The sequence below is a fragment of the Formica exsecta genome, unplaced genomic scaffold (assembly GCF_003651465.1).
Source record: "Formica exsecta isolate Colony F162 unplaced genomic scaffold, ASM365146v1 scaffold229, whole genome shotgun sequence".
NCBI classification, from domain to species: Eukaryota; Metazoa; Arthropoda; class Insecta; order Hymenoptera; family Formicidae; genus Formica; species Formica exsecta.
The window spans coordinates 549040-566256 of record NW_021849582.1 but is presented as its reverse complement, the minus strand read 5'-3'; the positions used below and the strand labels follow the sequence as shown (position 1 = coordinate 566256).

General features: G+C 28.5%; 2 protein-coding genes across 2 annotated transcripts; one reads left to right on the top strand and one right to left on the bottom strand.

Moving 5' to 3' along the window:
- The first annotated feature begins 299 nt into the window (after window positions 1-299).
- On the top strand, window positions 300-5757 carry LOC115235630 (laccase-like). Its single transcript, XM_029807533.1, has 10 exons — window positions 300-834; window positions 1136-1619; window positions 2155-2439; window positions 2686-2959; window positions 3219-3423; window positions 3765-3949; window positions 4142-4337; window positions 4553-4768; window positions 5015-5236; window positions 5544-5757. The coding sequence occupies exons 1-10, from the start codon at window positions 783-785 to the stop codon at window positions 5735-5737; spliced, it is 2313 nt and encodes a 770-aa protein (XP_029663393.1). The 5' UTR covers window positions 300-782; the 3' UTR covers window positions 5738-5757.
- Window positions 5323-15000, bottom strand: LOC115235631 (transmembrane protease serine 11A-like). Its single transcript, XM_029807534.1, has 9 exons — window positions 14885-15000; window positions 14446-14605; window positions 13601-13862; window positions 12302-12433; window positions 11795-11867; window positions 8064-8220; window positions 7453-7705; window positions 6503-6643; window positions 5323-6196 (listed from the first exon to the last, which is right to left on the bottom strand). The coding sequence occupies exons 1-9, from the start codon at window positions 14958-14960 to the stop codon at window positions 6050-6052; spliced, it is 1401 nt and encodes a 466-aa protein (XP_029663394.1). The 5' UTR covers window positions 14961-15000; the 3' UTR covers window positions 5323-6049.
- Window positions 15001-17217: the final 2217 nt, after the last annotated feature.

Genomic DNA, 17217 nt, shown 5'->3' with positions numbered 1-17217 from the left:
TTTTAACAGATACATAAACATATATGTGTATGTCTACAAATTGCAAATATTAATTAATTCACTTCCTTCCTGATTTATCGAGCTAAGGAAAAATAACATTTATTTATTCACACATATTCACGCTACAACTTTAATTTCAGTAGAATATTAGCTTTGTTTAATAGTATTTTTATCGTAAAATTTTTATTTTAAGATTTTTCACATCATCCCTAAAAATATATTGATATATATTATTTGATTATACAGCTATAAATTAAAAAGCAGTCATTTACTGAAACTATTATTGACATATTATTTTATATATATATAATATTTATTATTATTTTTTATTATATTATTTATTTATTTTTTTATTATATTATGTTGAAATTAATGTTCTTTTATGGGAAGTAAACGAAATAAATACAAATATAATATATGAAATATAGAGAAAAAATACATGATTGAAATCTTATATATGTGATAAAGAGATCTTATATTTTTATTTACAATAAAAGATATTTTTTGTTACATTTAATTATATTTTTTGATAATAATGCACTGGTACAATCGCTTATGTTATGTTAAACAGATGAATGCACTAATAATATTGTGAGTCTTGTATTAACAATCTGACATGCAATGTTTAAATAATAAATCATTCTTAGCCCGTCGTGATATGTATTCAGCTGTATTATACATGTGTGTCCACATTACTTGATAATAGAACGCGCTTAAAGAAGAGTCGTATAAAAGCTGTATTACAATATTATGTGGCGCCAATTAATTACATTAAAATCGCGATGCAGTTCGCGACGCAAGTGATTTTATTATATCTATCAGTTGCGTTTTGTGGTACGACCTTTTTCGCAATCTAAAATTAATAACAATTAACCAAAATTTGAAAGACTTACCTTTCAATCAGAGAGATTAAGTTTTCCGCTGTAAATTTCTTTAAGCGCATTCCCTAAGAAAGCGCATACTTTCAGGAAAATTTCGTATGTGTGAGACGCAGTATTGATATATTACAATTTTATAATAAAAGCAATTAACAAGAATATTTTGATTAATATGTCTTCAAAGAGAGAAATGATTGTGATAAGTGAAGTTTGATATTGAATGATTGTGATAAATGAAGTTTGATATTCTATTGCAGATGAATCAGAAAATATATTTTGGCCAGATTTATACGAGGTCATAGAACCTCCTCTCTATTACACCGATAAATTATTGCAATATAAAGATGCAAATTATAATAATGCGCCAAATGTTCCGCATTACATCGATACGCAGTTGCAAAATCAGAGAGATGAAGATTACCTTCAGAAGGATGCGCCGAAAATTCCGTATTACCCCAACACTCAATCGAAATACACAGAAAATACGCCACTTACTCCATTTGAAGATCGGAAAGATAATCCGCATAATCTCTCATTTCGGCATCGCCAAAAGTGGAGGAAATCTCCTGTTGCCGGATTGGATAATTTGAGACCTATCGATGAGAGATCCTGTCTGAACGACGTGCTTCGCGCGAATTCTTCACTATCGAGTCCCGTCGAGTGCGCTCGCACCTGTCGGAAAGGTGACCGCAGGATCTGCTATTACAATTTTGTTGTGGAGTATTATCCAATTAACGGAATGTAAGTACTATATGTGTCTTTTGTTATTTCTATGCTCTACGTTAGACACGATGTGTCATTTGAATATTCTTTGTATATTTGACAGATGTGAAATTTTTCTTTCTCTACAAATACATCTTATTTAAAATAATACGTTTTTATATATTAATATGAATATAAATTTTATAACGCACTGTTTTCTCTATTTCTTGAATGAATAAAATAATTACAATAAAACAATAGGAGTTCTTAAGAATATAATTGTTTCTGGTGTATATTATGTATAAAAAATTTAATACAATATTAGGAAAAATACACGATGTATTTTAATTTATTATTTTTTTATTTAAAATAATAAAATAATAAAACAGTTAATATAAGTTATATAATATGTTTTACATAACATATTTTGTTTTCAAAATTTACTATATTAATTGTGTTATCCAAGTTTGATCATGACAGAAACTTATTCTGCATCTTTGAAACAATCAATTTGTACTATATATTTTTAATCCAGAAAGAATCGACTAATAATGCATTTTTAATGTTTTTAAAGGGCATGCAAATTGTGCGTCCCCAATGCGATCAATGCTTTCTGCAGCAATTGTCAATGCGTACTTGCTGATGGTGTTGAACGTTCGGCGCAGATCGTAAATAGACAACTGCCAGGACCGGCTATCGAAGTATGCGAAGGTGATCACGTAGTGATCGATGTGTCAAATCACATGTTCGGTTCCGAGATGACGATTCACTGGCATGGACTATATCAAAAAGAATTTCAATACTACGATGGTGTGCCGCATGTAACGCAGTGTCCTATTGAGAGTGATACTACATTTAGGTAATTACAGATTAATGATACTGCAAATTACACAATCTAAAATATTAAGTTTAAATTTACACAAATAATAAAATAAACTAATCATCTGATTATCATATTTATGTAGATATAAAAGTAAAATAAAGATAAGCTTTTGCTATCAAACTCGTGTTTATGCGAAAATAGTAATTTTAATTCTCAAAAATTAATTTCTATCAGCCTGTCAAACAACGTAAATAATATTACATTATTTTTACATTAATATAGGTATCAATGGGGTGCAAACAATGCGGGAACACATTTCTGGCATGCACACAGCGGTTTGCAAAAGATGGACGGTGTTTTCGGTAGACTCATTGTACGTCAAACTCCCGAACGCGATCCTCACAGTCATTTATACGATTACGATCTCTCGACTCATGTTTTAATCATTAGTGATTGGATGCACGACCCATCCGTGAATCGTTTTCCCGGCAAACGTTTCAATCAGACCGGCCAAAATCCAGACTCGTTACTCATTAATGGCAAAGGAAAATACACGGTACGTTTGACGTTATCAAAAGTTATCATAATCCGTAAATTTGTAATACGTAAACAATAGTATGTATTTACAAACACGTTGACGTTTGTAATACTTGCAAATTTTTATACATTATTTTTTTTTTTTAAGCATATCTAATCATAATTAGTTATTAATCTTGCTTTGATATAAAGATTACTGATTTTATATAAAATTTATGCTTTTTTATTATTTGTATTTATACGAAATTGTGACGATTAACGAATGTAATTTTTTACAGGATAAAAATACCGGAATTACTACAAACACTACATTGGAAGTAATATATGTGGAACCTGGTAAACGATATCGTGTGCGTATAATTAACGCATTTTGCACAGTTTGCCCTGGTATGATCACCATACAGGATCATAACTTGACCGTTATTGCTACGGATGGTCGAGATATCAAACCAAAAACGGTAGATTCTATCACATCATTCGCAGGTACATCGTGTTTATCATTCCCTTCATTCCATTATAATTTTATAATAGGATGAATATTATTTTTGATTATATCAAGCTATAATAATACATTATGAAAATTACATTCTTAATGCAAAGCTATTTCATTTTATTTATATATATTTAATTATGCACCAAATAGTTATATTATACTTTTATATTTTTAATTATTTGTTGTTGTTGACTTTTATTATATGTACTTCTATATTTTTATTTAATTATTCACTATTACTTATTTTTAAATCATTTAGATATGATTGTAAAAATTTTGATTACTTTTTACTAAAACCAAACGAAGAATTTTAATATAATGTTTATTCCAGGTGAACGTTACGATATAGTTTTGGACGCCAACAAACCCATCGCCTCTTATTGGATACAACTTCGTGGTATGGGAGTATGCGCGTCTCTTGGTATACAACAATTAGCTATCTTGCGTTATAAAGATGCACCGAGTAAATCACTATTGCCTTCTCCTAGTTACAACGAAGGTCTTCCTCAAGGCGTCGTAAGTATATCCTTCAGTTTGCTATATTGTCTCATGATATATCGTAGTACAAAGAGTTAAAAGTATTGTGTGTGAAACTAATATTGTTCTGAAATATATATAAGAGATCTGACGTTTTTCTCCCGTAATTGTACTTTATGTACAATTTACTTTTTTCTGCTATTGACACTATCCACAGAATTATTTTTGTAGGTTTTAAATCCATTAAATGCTAGTTGCGAAGTACCGTTGGACGACAAGATTTGCGTTAGCCAACTAGATAGTATAGAGCCGATAGATAAACGTATACTTCAACCGGAACCCGACATAAAGTTTTATCTACCTATTGGTTTTTACCTTTATACACTGCAGGAACTTTTCCAACCCAATCAGTACGACAGGTTTTTGTGTAAGTATGATAGACATTTCGTGCTAAATAAAACGGAAGGAGACATTATAATAAGGATAATGTATGAGTATCGAACAAAGTGTTGAAAAGTTAAAAAAGAAATTAACGAATATTGCAACTAAAAATTATAAGTACGAATAATAAATATCATCTATATCATCTATATTTATAACAATATTAAATAAAATGTGCTAATGTTTTTATTTCTGACATAGTGGCAGCAGGTACACTCTCTTTAAGCGGTGTAGTCGATGGCATATCGTTTAAATTTCCACCTTCTCCGCCACTTTCACAGCCTAAGGACATTCCGAACAATCAATACTGTAACAGAACTACTTTACCGGAAAGTTGCGCCAATGGTGTGTGCACGTGTACGCACAAAGTGGATATTCCGCTCAATTCAGTTGTCGAGATACTGTTGGTAGATGAAGGTAAGTATCGTATTTCAAAGTAACGCTGTTTATCTTTCGTGTGTGTGTGTGTTTAATAGATTTAAAATTTTATTTAATATTTTTTTAAATATATATCAGACATGTCTTCGATACGTTTAATTATTTTTATTACTCGAATATACGAGTTACATTTAATATTTGCGAGATTTTAATTAAATTTAATCAAATCACAGTTTACGAAAAGAATTAATATTTTTTAAGAAACATTTGTATTTTTCATTGCAGTACAAGGGATCAATTTGTCTCATCCATTCCATATGCACGGATATACATTCTACGTGATGGCTATGGGCGAAGCCAATACGAGTAGTATTAACTGGGAAATGGTACAGGAAATGGACAGAAAAAATCAAGTCAACAGATGCTTCGATAAGCCGGTCAAAAAAGATACCATTGCGGTTCCATATAACGGCTACGTTGTATTGCGTTTCCTCGCAAATAATCCTGGTAAATAGTTAACGAAAATTTTCAATATAGAAGGAATACAACAAAAAGCACACACACACATAATTTTTTAATAATATTATTTATATTAAACACACATAGAGAGTGTACCATCTTCGTCAACATATATCTTGTAATTTTTTACGTATATAGTTTTTGTGTCATCTTATATGTTCATATTAATATAGAAATATATAACGTAAGTATAATTGCAAAATATAAACGATTTTACTTCTACATAATTTTTCTTTTCTCAGGAAAATACCTACAAACAAATAAAGATGATTAACAACTACGTATTTTCTTGTAGGTTACTGGTTGTTCCACTGTCATTTCATCTATCATCAAACAGTCGGCATGGAAATGCTTCTAAAAGTCGGCAACCAGGAGGACATTCCGCCAGTGCCAAGAAACTTTCCGAAGTGCGGCCAGTATTCACCGACTATTGGATACAACGCGTATCCTCCGTTCGTCCAAGGCACGCAAAGCCCGCGATATCCATAATCGCGATATATATAAGATAATTTATAAAAAATTGTAGGTACAAATATATGTGTATAAAAAACCGTACGTGTGGATATAATTATTATCTTGAAAACAATATTTTTTTTTTTATCGCGTCTATTCTTCTGCATACGTAATATCCATCAATAGGTAATCTTGACTATGCAAGTGTAACAATGAAGCATATGGGTCTACAAAAATTGAACGAAATTAATTTTTTGAGAACAAAAATGCACAAGTACATTATGATAAAAATCGAAAATGTTTGGATCATATTTTGGGCATATCTCGGTCTATTTCATGCTATGTCATTCAGATCCCCGTATGAAAGTTGACCCATGTCCTATAATAAAATACCCTGGTAAACACGTCGGGAATGCCGCTACCACATGGAAGCACACCAAAAGATACAAGGCCAACCAGAACATCATCAGCAACGAGCGGGCCACCGGAATCACCCTATTGAAACAATATATTTAATATATTTTGATGTCTGTCATATTTTTCACATCGATGTACATATATGTAGTATTAATTTTTTGAACTGTGTAATTGTAAATAAACGAAATTAAAATTATTATATTTTTGTAAGAAAAATGTTATATCATTTTTATCGGAAACGATTATAAAGGAAAATTATCGAAACGACGAAACTTTTTATTTTTTTTCTTAATTTTAATTCATAGATAAGATAATTACTCTCTATTTTATAAACATTATAACAAAATATACATTATATATAATTTATTTTAGGATAATACTTACGTTGCACATTCCTTCACCCTGTATCGTAAGAGTACATATTTGAGTTTCTACGATGCTATTTTGGTAATGTCTGTTACATTTCGTTTGAGAATATCCCTTTACCATAATCCGTTGCAACTGATTAGAAATTGGACCGTCAGCCTAAGAAATTATTTTCAATTTAGCTGCTGTCTCATCTTACAAGAAATTCTATCCTGGATTATTATAACAATTATTATAGAGCATTTATAATATAAATAAATGTGTGTGTGTGTGTGTGTGTGTAAAAATTATTATATATAAATTCTTTCAACCATTTTCTTTGATATATGTGCATTTTTATAAATAAAAATAATATAAGAAAAAGTATATAAAAAGATATATAAAAGATATGCACATTAAATTTCTTTTAAATCAATAAAATAAACTTAAACAAAATTTGAAAAATATGTTAAATTAATCAATAGAATCAAGCAAATGTGTAATACATGGAATTACGTCTTAAAATTATCTACTCAGAAGTTAGCAAATAAAAAGATAGGAATTTATGACTTTATGTTTGCAAGATTTTGTTTTCGAATATAATGATAAAATAAGGTGCTTCTGCTGACACATTAGCAGTTTATTGTTCCAATAATAAAAAATAAAAAATATTTTATCTACTGTCTACGGTAAATCATAAGCTTTTAATACTCATTACTAATAAATATTCCAAAATGAAAATTATTAATACAATTTGTAAAATTTTTTAAATTATGATAATAATTATTATTTGAAAGTCACGCCCATTATGTTGATCTTTTGGTAAAATGAAACTTTTTTAAATATTTATTTTGCATTTTCTTTAAATAGAAATTTTTTAAATATAAACGTGATAAAAAGTCTATATCGCTCTTGAGATTAAACTTATATTCGTTAAAATTCTTAAACTTTTTGAATCTGTTAAATCATGTAATAGATTTTATATTTACCTGGAGTCTTCCCCAACCAGTAACTACAAGATCACGATCGTCATAATTAGGATCGGCAGTTGGCAAGGCAATCGGTTGTACATTATTGTTAAATTCGATATCTTGCACTACACGAATTAGACCGATATCATTAATATACAGGAAGTTGTCGAAGTCATCGTGTCGTATAAAATTTGCTACTTGATGCACAATACGAGGTGCATCAAGATAATTGCTTCCAACAGCAACAAGAACATCGGATGGATCGTTGAGACTAAGAATTGATAAAAATTATAATTAATTGCATAAATACTTAATTAAAGAATAAATTTAAAAAATAGAAATGTCTATTAATAGAGAGAAATCTTTGACAAATGAAATAGGCTACATTTTTACAGTACATAGACGTGCATGCATGCTTCATTGTCGTTACATTCTCCAAACTTTGCGATAATTGGCATAAGATTTTTAAAAATTATAAATAATTAAAAACTATTGCGTTAGTATATGTTATAAAATAGATGAAATTAGTAGTAATTTTCTTGTTTCTTACTCCGTTAAAGATATATAAATTTCTTTTAAAATTTGAATATTTTTGAACTTAAAAAGAGAAAGAAAAAGGGTATACATACTGACTAAAACAGTGCGCTGCGGTAATAATGTAATTCTTACTGATGATGGCTCCACCGCAAAAATGCCTATTGTTTTTTGAATTTCTCAATGATGCTTGATAAGGATACAGGTTATTTGGAGCATCGCTGCCACCGACAATTTGTGAAAGTGGCAAACCTGTTCATTGAAGATATTATTATTTTATTTTTGTATTTGTTGTTAAAGGGAATCGATTTCAGATTGATACAAAGCATTGATTGTTATAACAATATGTTCCGTTTTAAAACATAATAAGCATTAAATAGGACATATCTGTTTTAACAAGATTTTTAATATCACACACTTATATATATTCATACATAGAATCTTATTAATCTTTTGATTATTTATATTCTGTCTAATTATATGATACAAAATGTTAAATAATTTAAAAAATATTTATTGCAATATTAACAAATACATAAAATATGGAAGTCAGAAAAAGAAATCAAAATAAATTTAATATGTACAAAAATATGTATTCAGAACATTGGATTCTGAATAGATTATACGCGGTTCAGTTCATAATGAGCAACATTGTTAAGATATGAGCCCGATTTTTGTTCATCAATAAGATCGTAATTAACGAATGTGTGCTTACCATGGGCCCTAAGCACCAAGCACGTTATTATAAGACCGATGATAGCTTTCATAGCGATAAGCACTGTGGCACTTCCAAACACTTCCTGTTGCCTGCAATTTATATAAGTATTCTGCTGCTTTAATCGAAATCATCAATTAACACATCTCTATATTTAAGGTACGATTATCTTATTACGAGGCAGGATATGAATCGTGTATTAATAGAAATTGATAATAATATTGATAATAATATTGGTAATACTATAATACTGCTATCTATAAATAAATATAATAATAATAATAAGTGAATAATAGGAAATAATATTTATTTATATATTCTTCGCTAAATCTTGAAATATTATAATTAAAGAGTTTCGTTGTAATTCTAACAGAATTCGTAAATGCGTATTTCTATATATATATATTTATAAATCTTTATATAATATTCTCATCTTTATTTCTCTTCTAGATCGTGTGTGTACGTAAATTCCATAACTTTATATATTATTTTACAACAGAATTATAAGTATGTAATGATGTGTGATAAAGTTTTATTCAAATTAAATTTTGTTTCTTATATCTATCTATTATACATTAAATATATATATATATATATTTATTGTATTTGATATAATAATATGATATATGGAGTTATATATAAAATTAATTTAGAGCGTCACGTTACATTTCTAGCGCTATATATAATTTCACAAAAACTATAAAATATATTTATAAAATATACTTTCTAATATATACTTCTTAATATATTTTATCTTGTCATGCAAAGTTCAAAGTACTCCGTACTTGATATAGAGAAAAGTGAGGCAAAACCGTACTTTTCTGGATTTGTCTTCCTATAACAAATCAGAGAGCAAAAAAAGATTCTGTTGACCTTAGTAGTCTCTAGTAAACTTGAACTATGAGAATATAAGGCTGGTTGCTAAAAAAAATTTGGTTATCAAGTATAACAGGATTTTTTGAAGAAGTCAAAATAGGTTTTGACCCACCGATAGAGTAAAATCGGGTACCTATTTGAAAGCATGTAAAACACCGTGTAATCATGAAATTTTGATTTATTTTAATCAAAATATAATACAAAAATATATTTTAGAAATAAAAATCATAAACAAAGACATTCTCTTACTCTACATTACAGCAAGACATTGGTCCCATCCTTAGCGTGCAATGCACTGTATTCAGCCCTTGATTAATGTTGAGTACAAATCATTGCAAAGGATGCAGGCTTCATCTTTTTCTTCCTCTGAGAATAAGTTGTCTTCCTACTTTTTTTAAATTTAATTCTTTAACTTTAGGGGTCTCAAAAATCTTTTTCTTAGTGATTTCTTTTTCTGAGTGGTAGTCTCCATTTCCGATTGCTTTTTGTAGGGAGACAAATTCAGGATGGCAGTTTCTCCTCTTTTCATTATATAAGGTGTGTATTTTGTTCCAACACGAGGAAAATAACAAATACGGCGGCTATACATTCCGGTGTACAAAGTGACGATCAAAACGAGTACGATATACTCTCTTATATGTACAAAATGCAATGCTGCACTTACCGAAGAGTAGTAGTAGTTCCCTGTGTAGAAAAAGTCCACGACGACTCGATTGTTGCCTCGATTTTGATCTTCTTTGGCCCGAAAACTCTTTGGACTTCTCTCAAACAAGAAATATCGTGTACACGTGGACACGGTTCATCTGAAAATAATGATGGCGATAATCTACAACTAATAACAAGAGTTGGCCAAAGATAGTAGCACTTATCACAAAGAAACGGAGATACCCGGTTTTATTCTACTTTCCCCTACTATTGCTGTATCAATCTCATAAAATTTAGATAACAATCTAATTATTTTCGGATACACATGATAACTGCTGATGTTTAATTAATGATATCTTGATTATTCAATATGTTTTAGGGAATTTTACAGATGATGTATCATTTGATGGAAAATATCGATAATCAATCAACAATATGCAAACAATTTATAAATATGTGGATATCATAACGTTTTAAGCAAAAACAATTATTCGATTGCTAGTATCAATCATTGATCTATTACATAGAAATAAGCAGCTATATTATCTTTTATTTGCTAGATATTTATTAATTTTTATCATATTTATAACATTTTTTGTCAAAACAATAAATATCATAATTATTAAAAAATATTCATGATTATTATTTGAAACATTATCTTCTCTGTTCAAAGGTTTAAATTCAATCTTCGATTATATTTTACGATAACGTAAATTTATATTAATGTCTTTGTTAATGTATATTGTAGTTTTTTACGTATTTATTTTTATATAAAAATTAATATAAAAATATATTTACGTCCTTAACAATAAAACTTTAAAAAATCTTCAATTACTCTCTTATTCCTTGCAGCAATCAAATTCTGTCTGTAAAGCTACAAAGATATTAATGAGACAAATTTTATTTTACATTGCTGTTATTACTTAGTTATCATAAAAATCTTTCTAAGAAACGAATAAAAGAACGTTCCGCTAGTGTCAACTTTTTCTAACATGCAATCAGTTTTTCCTGATCATACATTATACGTATAGTTCATATTTGACATTTATAAAGGCACATACATATTGCAATAAATCCGTAATTATAACTAAATGTACAAGAAGCTATCCGTATATTCATGATTATATATGTATGAATGATTAAATCAAATTATTAAATCAATAGAAAAATGCAATTCTAACACATCAAAATAATCAAACATAAACGGCGACAAAATTAACAGCGGAATTACAGTGTGTTCAATAAAGAATATTTAAGTAAACATTGTGTATATTTGATTTGTTTCTATTGTAGCAAGCGTGTTACATAATTATCACCCAATTAACAATATAATTTTTGTTAAGAACATATTTATCCTTTTGTATATATATTCATCAATGATTAATCTATGTGCGTACAAGAAATTCATACACATATCTATAAAACTGAATGTATGCGCAAATATATTATCAAAAACTGAAGAATATTATTTTATTAGAAAATATATTTTTAATGCGATATCGTCGTTTGTAAATCAAGATCTCTTTGTATGGGAGTCAATCCACGTTTTATAGTAAAATACTTTAGTAGACAGGTCTGGTAAACCTGAACCACACGAAGCATAATTGTGGGACACGAGACCAACCAAAACACCATCGGCAACGACTGGACTGCCGGCATCACCCTATCGAGAGAATGTATTTAATATACCAATGTGAATTGAAATTCAAGAATGTATATTATTAATTTTCTCATATTCAAAAATCAATAATCTATGCAATATATTGTAATTTTTTTTTTCTATGTAAGAGAGAGAGAGAGAGAGAGAGAAAGAGACAACTTAAAAACTACTTTCACAAAAAAGAATAATTATACTTATTAGAAGCGACGAGTTCTGAGAAATAATATTCAAATAGCGAGAATTTCGATTTTTATTTTTTGATATCAATTCATAGATTAAATCAATGATAGTATGTGAGTGTAATTATGTTATTTTTAAATTATTATAAATTTCAACGTTGTAACAAACAACAAAAACGTTTTATCTCTCATACACACATATACATACACGCATGCGCACGCACACACACGTATTATCTATTTTATACGATTACTTACGTGGCATATCCCTTCACCCTGCGTTGTATAAGTACATAGTTTCTTAATGTCGTTGAAATTTCTACTGTATGTTTTTTCAGGACATCCTTTCGCTATAATCTCTTGCAAATGATTGGGAATCGGACCGCCGCTCTAAAAAGAATTGTTTTCAATTTAGCTAAGACCTGATTCTACAAAATGTAAGCCATTTTACCATAATTTTTATAGAGCATTGTTTTTATAATTTAATAATAACAGCAATAGACTTAGAGTACTAACAGTTAAGTGGTAAAACTGGCAAATAAGAGCCCAGGCACGAGTATTAGTGCGCGAAATTATTATTGTTATATTTTAGTAATAAATGTGTATTTTTTTAAATTGTTTTTTTTTTTAAACGTTTTGAACCGTTTTTGGTCCATCATCAGCATGGATATAAATATATAACGAGTACATTGGAATTTTGAAATTTGACTGCAACAACAAATGTTATGTATGTCAAGTTTTAAAATTTTAATGTAATCTTTATACATTTATATCCATGTTGAAGAATGGACCAAAAAACGGTCCAAAATGTACATTTTTAATACATATTTATTACTATAATAATAATAAGTTCGCGCACTAATACCCGCGCTTTGAGTTTTATTTGCCAGTTTTCCCATTTAATTGTTTTATGATTTATATCTCATAATAATTTATAATTTTTTATTTTGACAATAGTACATAAAATTTTTTCTAAACAATTAGAAAAGGCACGAGGAGCAATTAACAGATGTCCGTATAACATATAGTCAAATTTAAAATACAAAAACCACAAGACAAAATTTAATAAATTAAAGAATAAAAGACATTACATATAAGTTAACAGATCTTGAGTTACACAAATAAAAATTGAATTATAAAATAAAAATTTATTATTTTAAAATTGTTTTTCTTTATTTTTATTATTTGATTATTATCATTAGATACTATTTTTGAAAATAATAGCTAATATGCTATACATTCATGCTTTTTAATTAATTTATCAATTTATTAAAATAGAAAATAGCCGTAGAAATAAAAAACAATAGAAAATAAATCCTTTTCTCTAAAGATCTAATATATTCTGAAGTAAATTATAAATAAACGTCGAATTTCTAATTCTTATTAAAAAAAAAGATTTATTTCTTGAATTCTAATTAGAATAAATAAATGGTGTTTTGAAATCAAAATAATAAAGAAATTATATTGTTCTTAAAAATTCTCAAGATCAAAACTGTATTCGTCGAAGCGTGCGTGAATACTATTTAGATTTCACATAATGTATTTTATGTTTTTTACCCAGAGTCTTCCCCAGCCAGTAATTAAAAGAGGATAATCCTCATAATTCCGATCGGCATTTGGCAGGGTAATCGGCTGGACATTTTCTGAACGATTAAGCGGAATAGTTTCCGGTATATAGATTAAACCAATATTATTAAGATTTGACAATTTATTGTATCCAGCATGTATTATGACGTCTGCTGCTTTATATAACGCGTAAGGTTTATCAAGGTAATTGCTTCCAACAGCGACATTAATATTAAATGGATTTTTGTTTCTCCTGAAATATAGATAATAATTATTTCCATGTTTCTAATTTTACGTTTAATCTGAACAATATAAATGTTTAAAGCTAGAACGGTATTAATTGCGTATAAACTAAATAGGCTGCGTCTCTGAAAGGTGCCAAAAATTATTGCCACACAAATATTTCTTAAAGTTTTGCACTTCTCATTCTTCAGACACAAGATTTTTAAATTAAATAAAATTTATTTCGCTGATTTTTATTATGTAAAATTGCGCAATCAACAATCATTTGCAGAATTGAATACACGAGGACTGTTCTATCGCGATGTTTTGTCTAACAACTTGAAAAGCATTATCTTCAGGTAGCATTTTTAGATAATCATCATACTGATAATACAATGACAAAGTACACGAATAGAACTCCATTTACGCGCATTTTTACAAACATAGCGTTTCGTAACACTGGTTTATCAATTCTTGCTATACTCATTGAGAACGAATAAACGATATTATTAAATTACATTAATTTTGTTCACGAGTCTTATTCGGTTATTTGAATAAAGATTGGGCAATTAAATATTAAGAAATTAAAATCTTGAAAGAAAAAATATACATACCCAGTAAGACATTGCGCAGTGGTAATGACATAGTGCTCACTGATGATGGCCCCACTACAAAAATATGTATTGCCATTTAATGAATCTCTCAATGATGCCTGATAAGGATATAAACCATCCAGAGCATCTTTGCCGCCGGCAATCTGCGAACTCGGCAAACCTATTGATCATAAATAAATAATCTATCGAATAATTATTGCGATATAAATATTTTTGAACGTAAAATTGCAAATTATAAGAAATACATTCAATATACAGGGAGAGATAGCATATTTTTTACAATTCATTCGAAATGTGTCATGTGCGCGATGAAAAGATTATATATTATGCGATGTTAATATATAATAAGCATTATTGTTATGATAACGATTTTTGTGCAATGCATTAGAATCCCGAATTACTTTTCTTTTTCAATAGGATTTTACGTAAACAGACTTACCGTAGGCGTTAAACGCCAGGCACGAGACTATAAGACCAGCGAGAGCATTCATAGCGATAAATACAATCTGGCACATTTGAACATGTTATCTTCAATTTATATAAGTATCCTACGATTAAAATCATTAGTTGACACGTATCTATATTTAAGTTACGTTTATCTTGGCATACAATGTAAAATGTATGTGCGCGAATGGTCGAGTATTTACAATGTTGCCATCTATATAATTATTGTATAAATGATTTGAAGCACACATCAGTATTTTGCATTCGGATAATATTATATCATACAATTTTCAATTAAATTTTGCAATGATACATATATAGCAGCTAATTTGTAATCATGAATTATAAAACTCTATTCACACATTTCTATATATTTTTATAATATGAAGATGTTTTTAATATTCATCTTATATATTTCTCTTTAATACTCATCTTATATATCTTATATATGTAGATTTGTATAGCAAATAATCACATATTTTGTTTTCTCGAAATTTATTTTCCCTAACAGATAATATTAAAACATTAATCAGCATAAAGTTTCAATATCATAACTATAATACTTTTTGTGTTGTTTTAACGTGCGATTGTGCCTATTATTTCTACGATTATTTTATATTTATATAAATATGTTAGTATAGATTGGTTTCACAATATAATTGATTAAAACACGCATTCTTAATTTAATTCGTCATCGCTAAATCACGCGCATAACGTCTAGATAAAAATTAAATTATCTTTTTTCGCAAAAGACGTGCTGATATCGAATGATATATCCTTATCATTACAAATATTTTAGGAAATAAACAAGTGTGAGAGATAATACCATTTCATATAAAATATGATATGATAAAATATGTACTAAAAGAAAATCTCGCAAACCCGGAAATTTTAATTTTGATGAAACTTTACACACATGTAAAGGGAGAAGGAGTGGTAAATAGATGAATTTAGAAATTTTCAGTTGCTGCCTAAAAACGATTCTGAAGGATGAAACCACCCCTCATATGTAGAGCGGTTTTTTGCTTTTCTCGTTATATCTCAAAGATTATTTGTGATATCAAAAAATGATTTATACAAAAGTTTCATGGTAAGAACACTTCTATTTAATTACATTAACAAAATTTTGAAAAAATAATTAAAACAAAAATTTTTCAAAAATCTTTGGAAAAGATTATCTTATACATAGGTGAATAAATAGAAAAATTTTTAATTGGCGCTAAAATTACAATATAAAGAATTATAGTAAGTTTTAATAAGTTTAAAGAATTATAAGTACATTCAAAATGAAAGTACCTTTATTTGATAGTATTATAACGGAGCAGATATTTTTTTATATAAGAGATGCAAAAAATAAATTATGAAAAAAATTACTTTTAAAAATTGTATTAATGTGGTTAAATATATAGAGATGTTCTTATGAGATGAAACTTTATACATATATAGGTAGTAAATAAATAAATTCTTCTCGCAATAATTTTATCGGACACTGTCATTTTTTATATCTTATGTCTTTATTATCAAGTTGTAAATTAAAAGTCCGTTACAAGATTCATTTACTATTAAAAGGGAACCTCGCGAAACCAACTCTGCATATGTAGGGTAAAATTTCATAAAAATCAGAATTTTCGGGTTCACGAGGTTTCCTTGTAAGTCAATATACAATACCAATTCATATAAAGTTGTGTCTTTTTCATGTTATGTTTGCAATAGATGCGTCGAAAAGTTTTCATAATGCTTCTGTATAAGATATAAAATTAAATAATTGCATTTATCATTAAATAATTGCTTGTTTGTTAATAACAAGAAGAAAAATAAATTAACAAATGTCTTTAAATTAAGATTATTAGTTTTAATTATGGATTACTAGTCTTTATTATAAATTACGGTAATTATTTATTATAACGGACCCAGCTCCAATGATGTTGACCTTGACATATGTTGTCAAGGACATAATCCTGAGTAACTTTTCCTTATAACTTAATCGGCGGTCTCTTATAATTTTTAAGATATTTAAAGTTAAAGTTAGATTCGAAACGGAAATTTGGTTTGAGTTATATAACGTAACTTGAATCAAATTTTAGTTTTAAATCAGAAATAGATTTGGGTTAGATTATATTTTTCGGAAGTGGAGCCCCCCCGTAGGGAGGGGGCAAAACCCACTGTGTCCACGCATATACTTTACAACGCGAAGCGAGGTTCACCTCACGATTGTTGTGTGAATGAGAAAGTATATACGTGAACGAAATATTCCGCCCCCCCCCTACGGGGGGGCTCCACTTCCGGAAGATATAACCTAACCCAAACCTATTTCTGAAAATTTAATTT

Excerpts from the sequence above, each read along its gene's own strand:
- LOC115235630 (XM_029807533.1), top strand. The coding sequence starts at position 783 with ATGCAGTTCGCGACGCAAGTGATTTTATTATATCTATCAGTTGCGTTT. Across the intron at positions 1,620-2,154 it reads TATTATCCAATTAACGGAAT|GGCATGCAAATTGTGCGTCC; the intron begins GTAAGTACTATA and ends ATGTTTTTAAAG. Across the intron at positions 3,424-3,764 it reads TTCTATCACATCATTCGCAG|GTGAACGTTACGATATAGTT; the intron begins GTACATCGTGTT and ends TGTTTATTCCAG.
- LOC115235631 (XM_029807534.1), bottom strand. The coding sequence starts at position 14,960 with ATGTGCCAGATTGTATTTATCGCTATGAATGCTCTCGCTGGTCTTATA. Across the intron at positions 7,706-8,063 it reads GCAGCGCACTGTTTTAGTCA|TCTCAACGATCCATCCGATG; the intron begins GTATGTATACCC and ends ATCAATTCTTAG. Across the intron at positions 6,197-6,502 it reads AGGGTGAAGGAATGTGCAAC|GGTGATTCCGGTGGCCCGCT; the intron begins GTAAGTATTATC and ends TTGTTTCAATAG.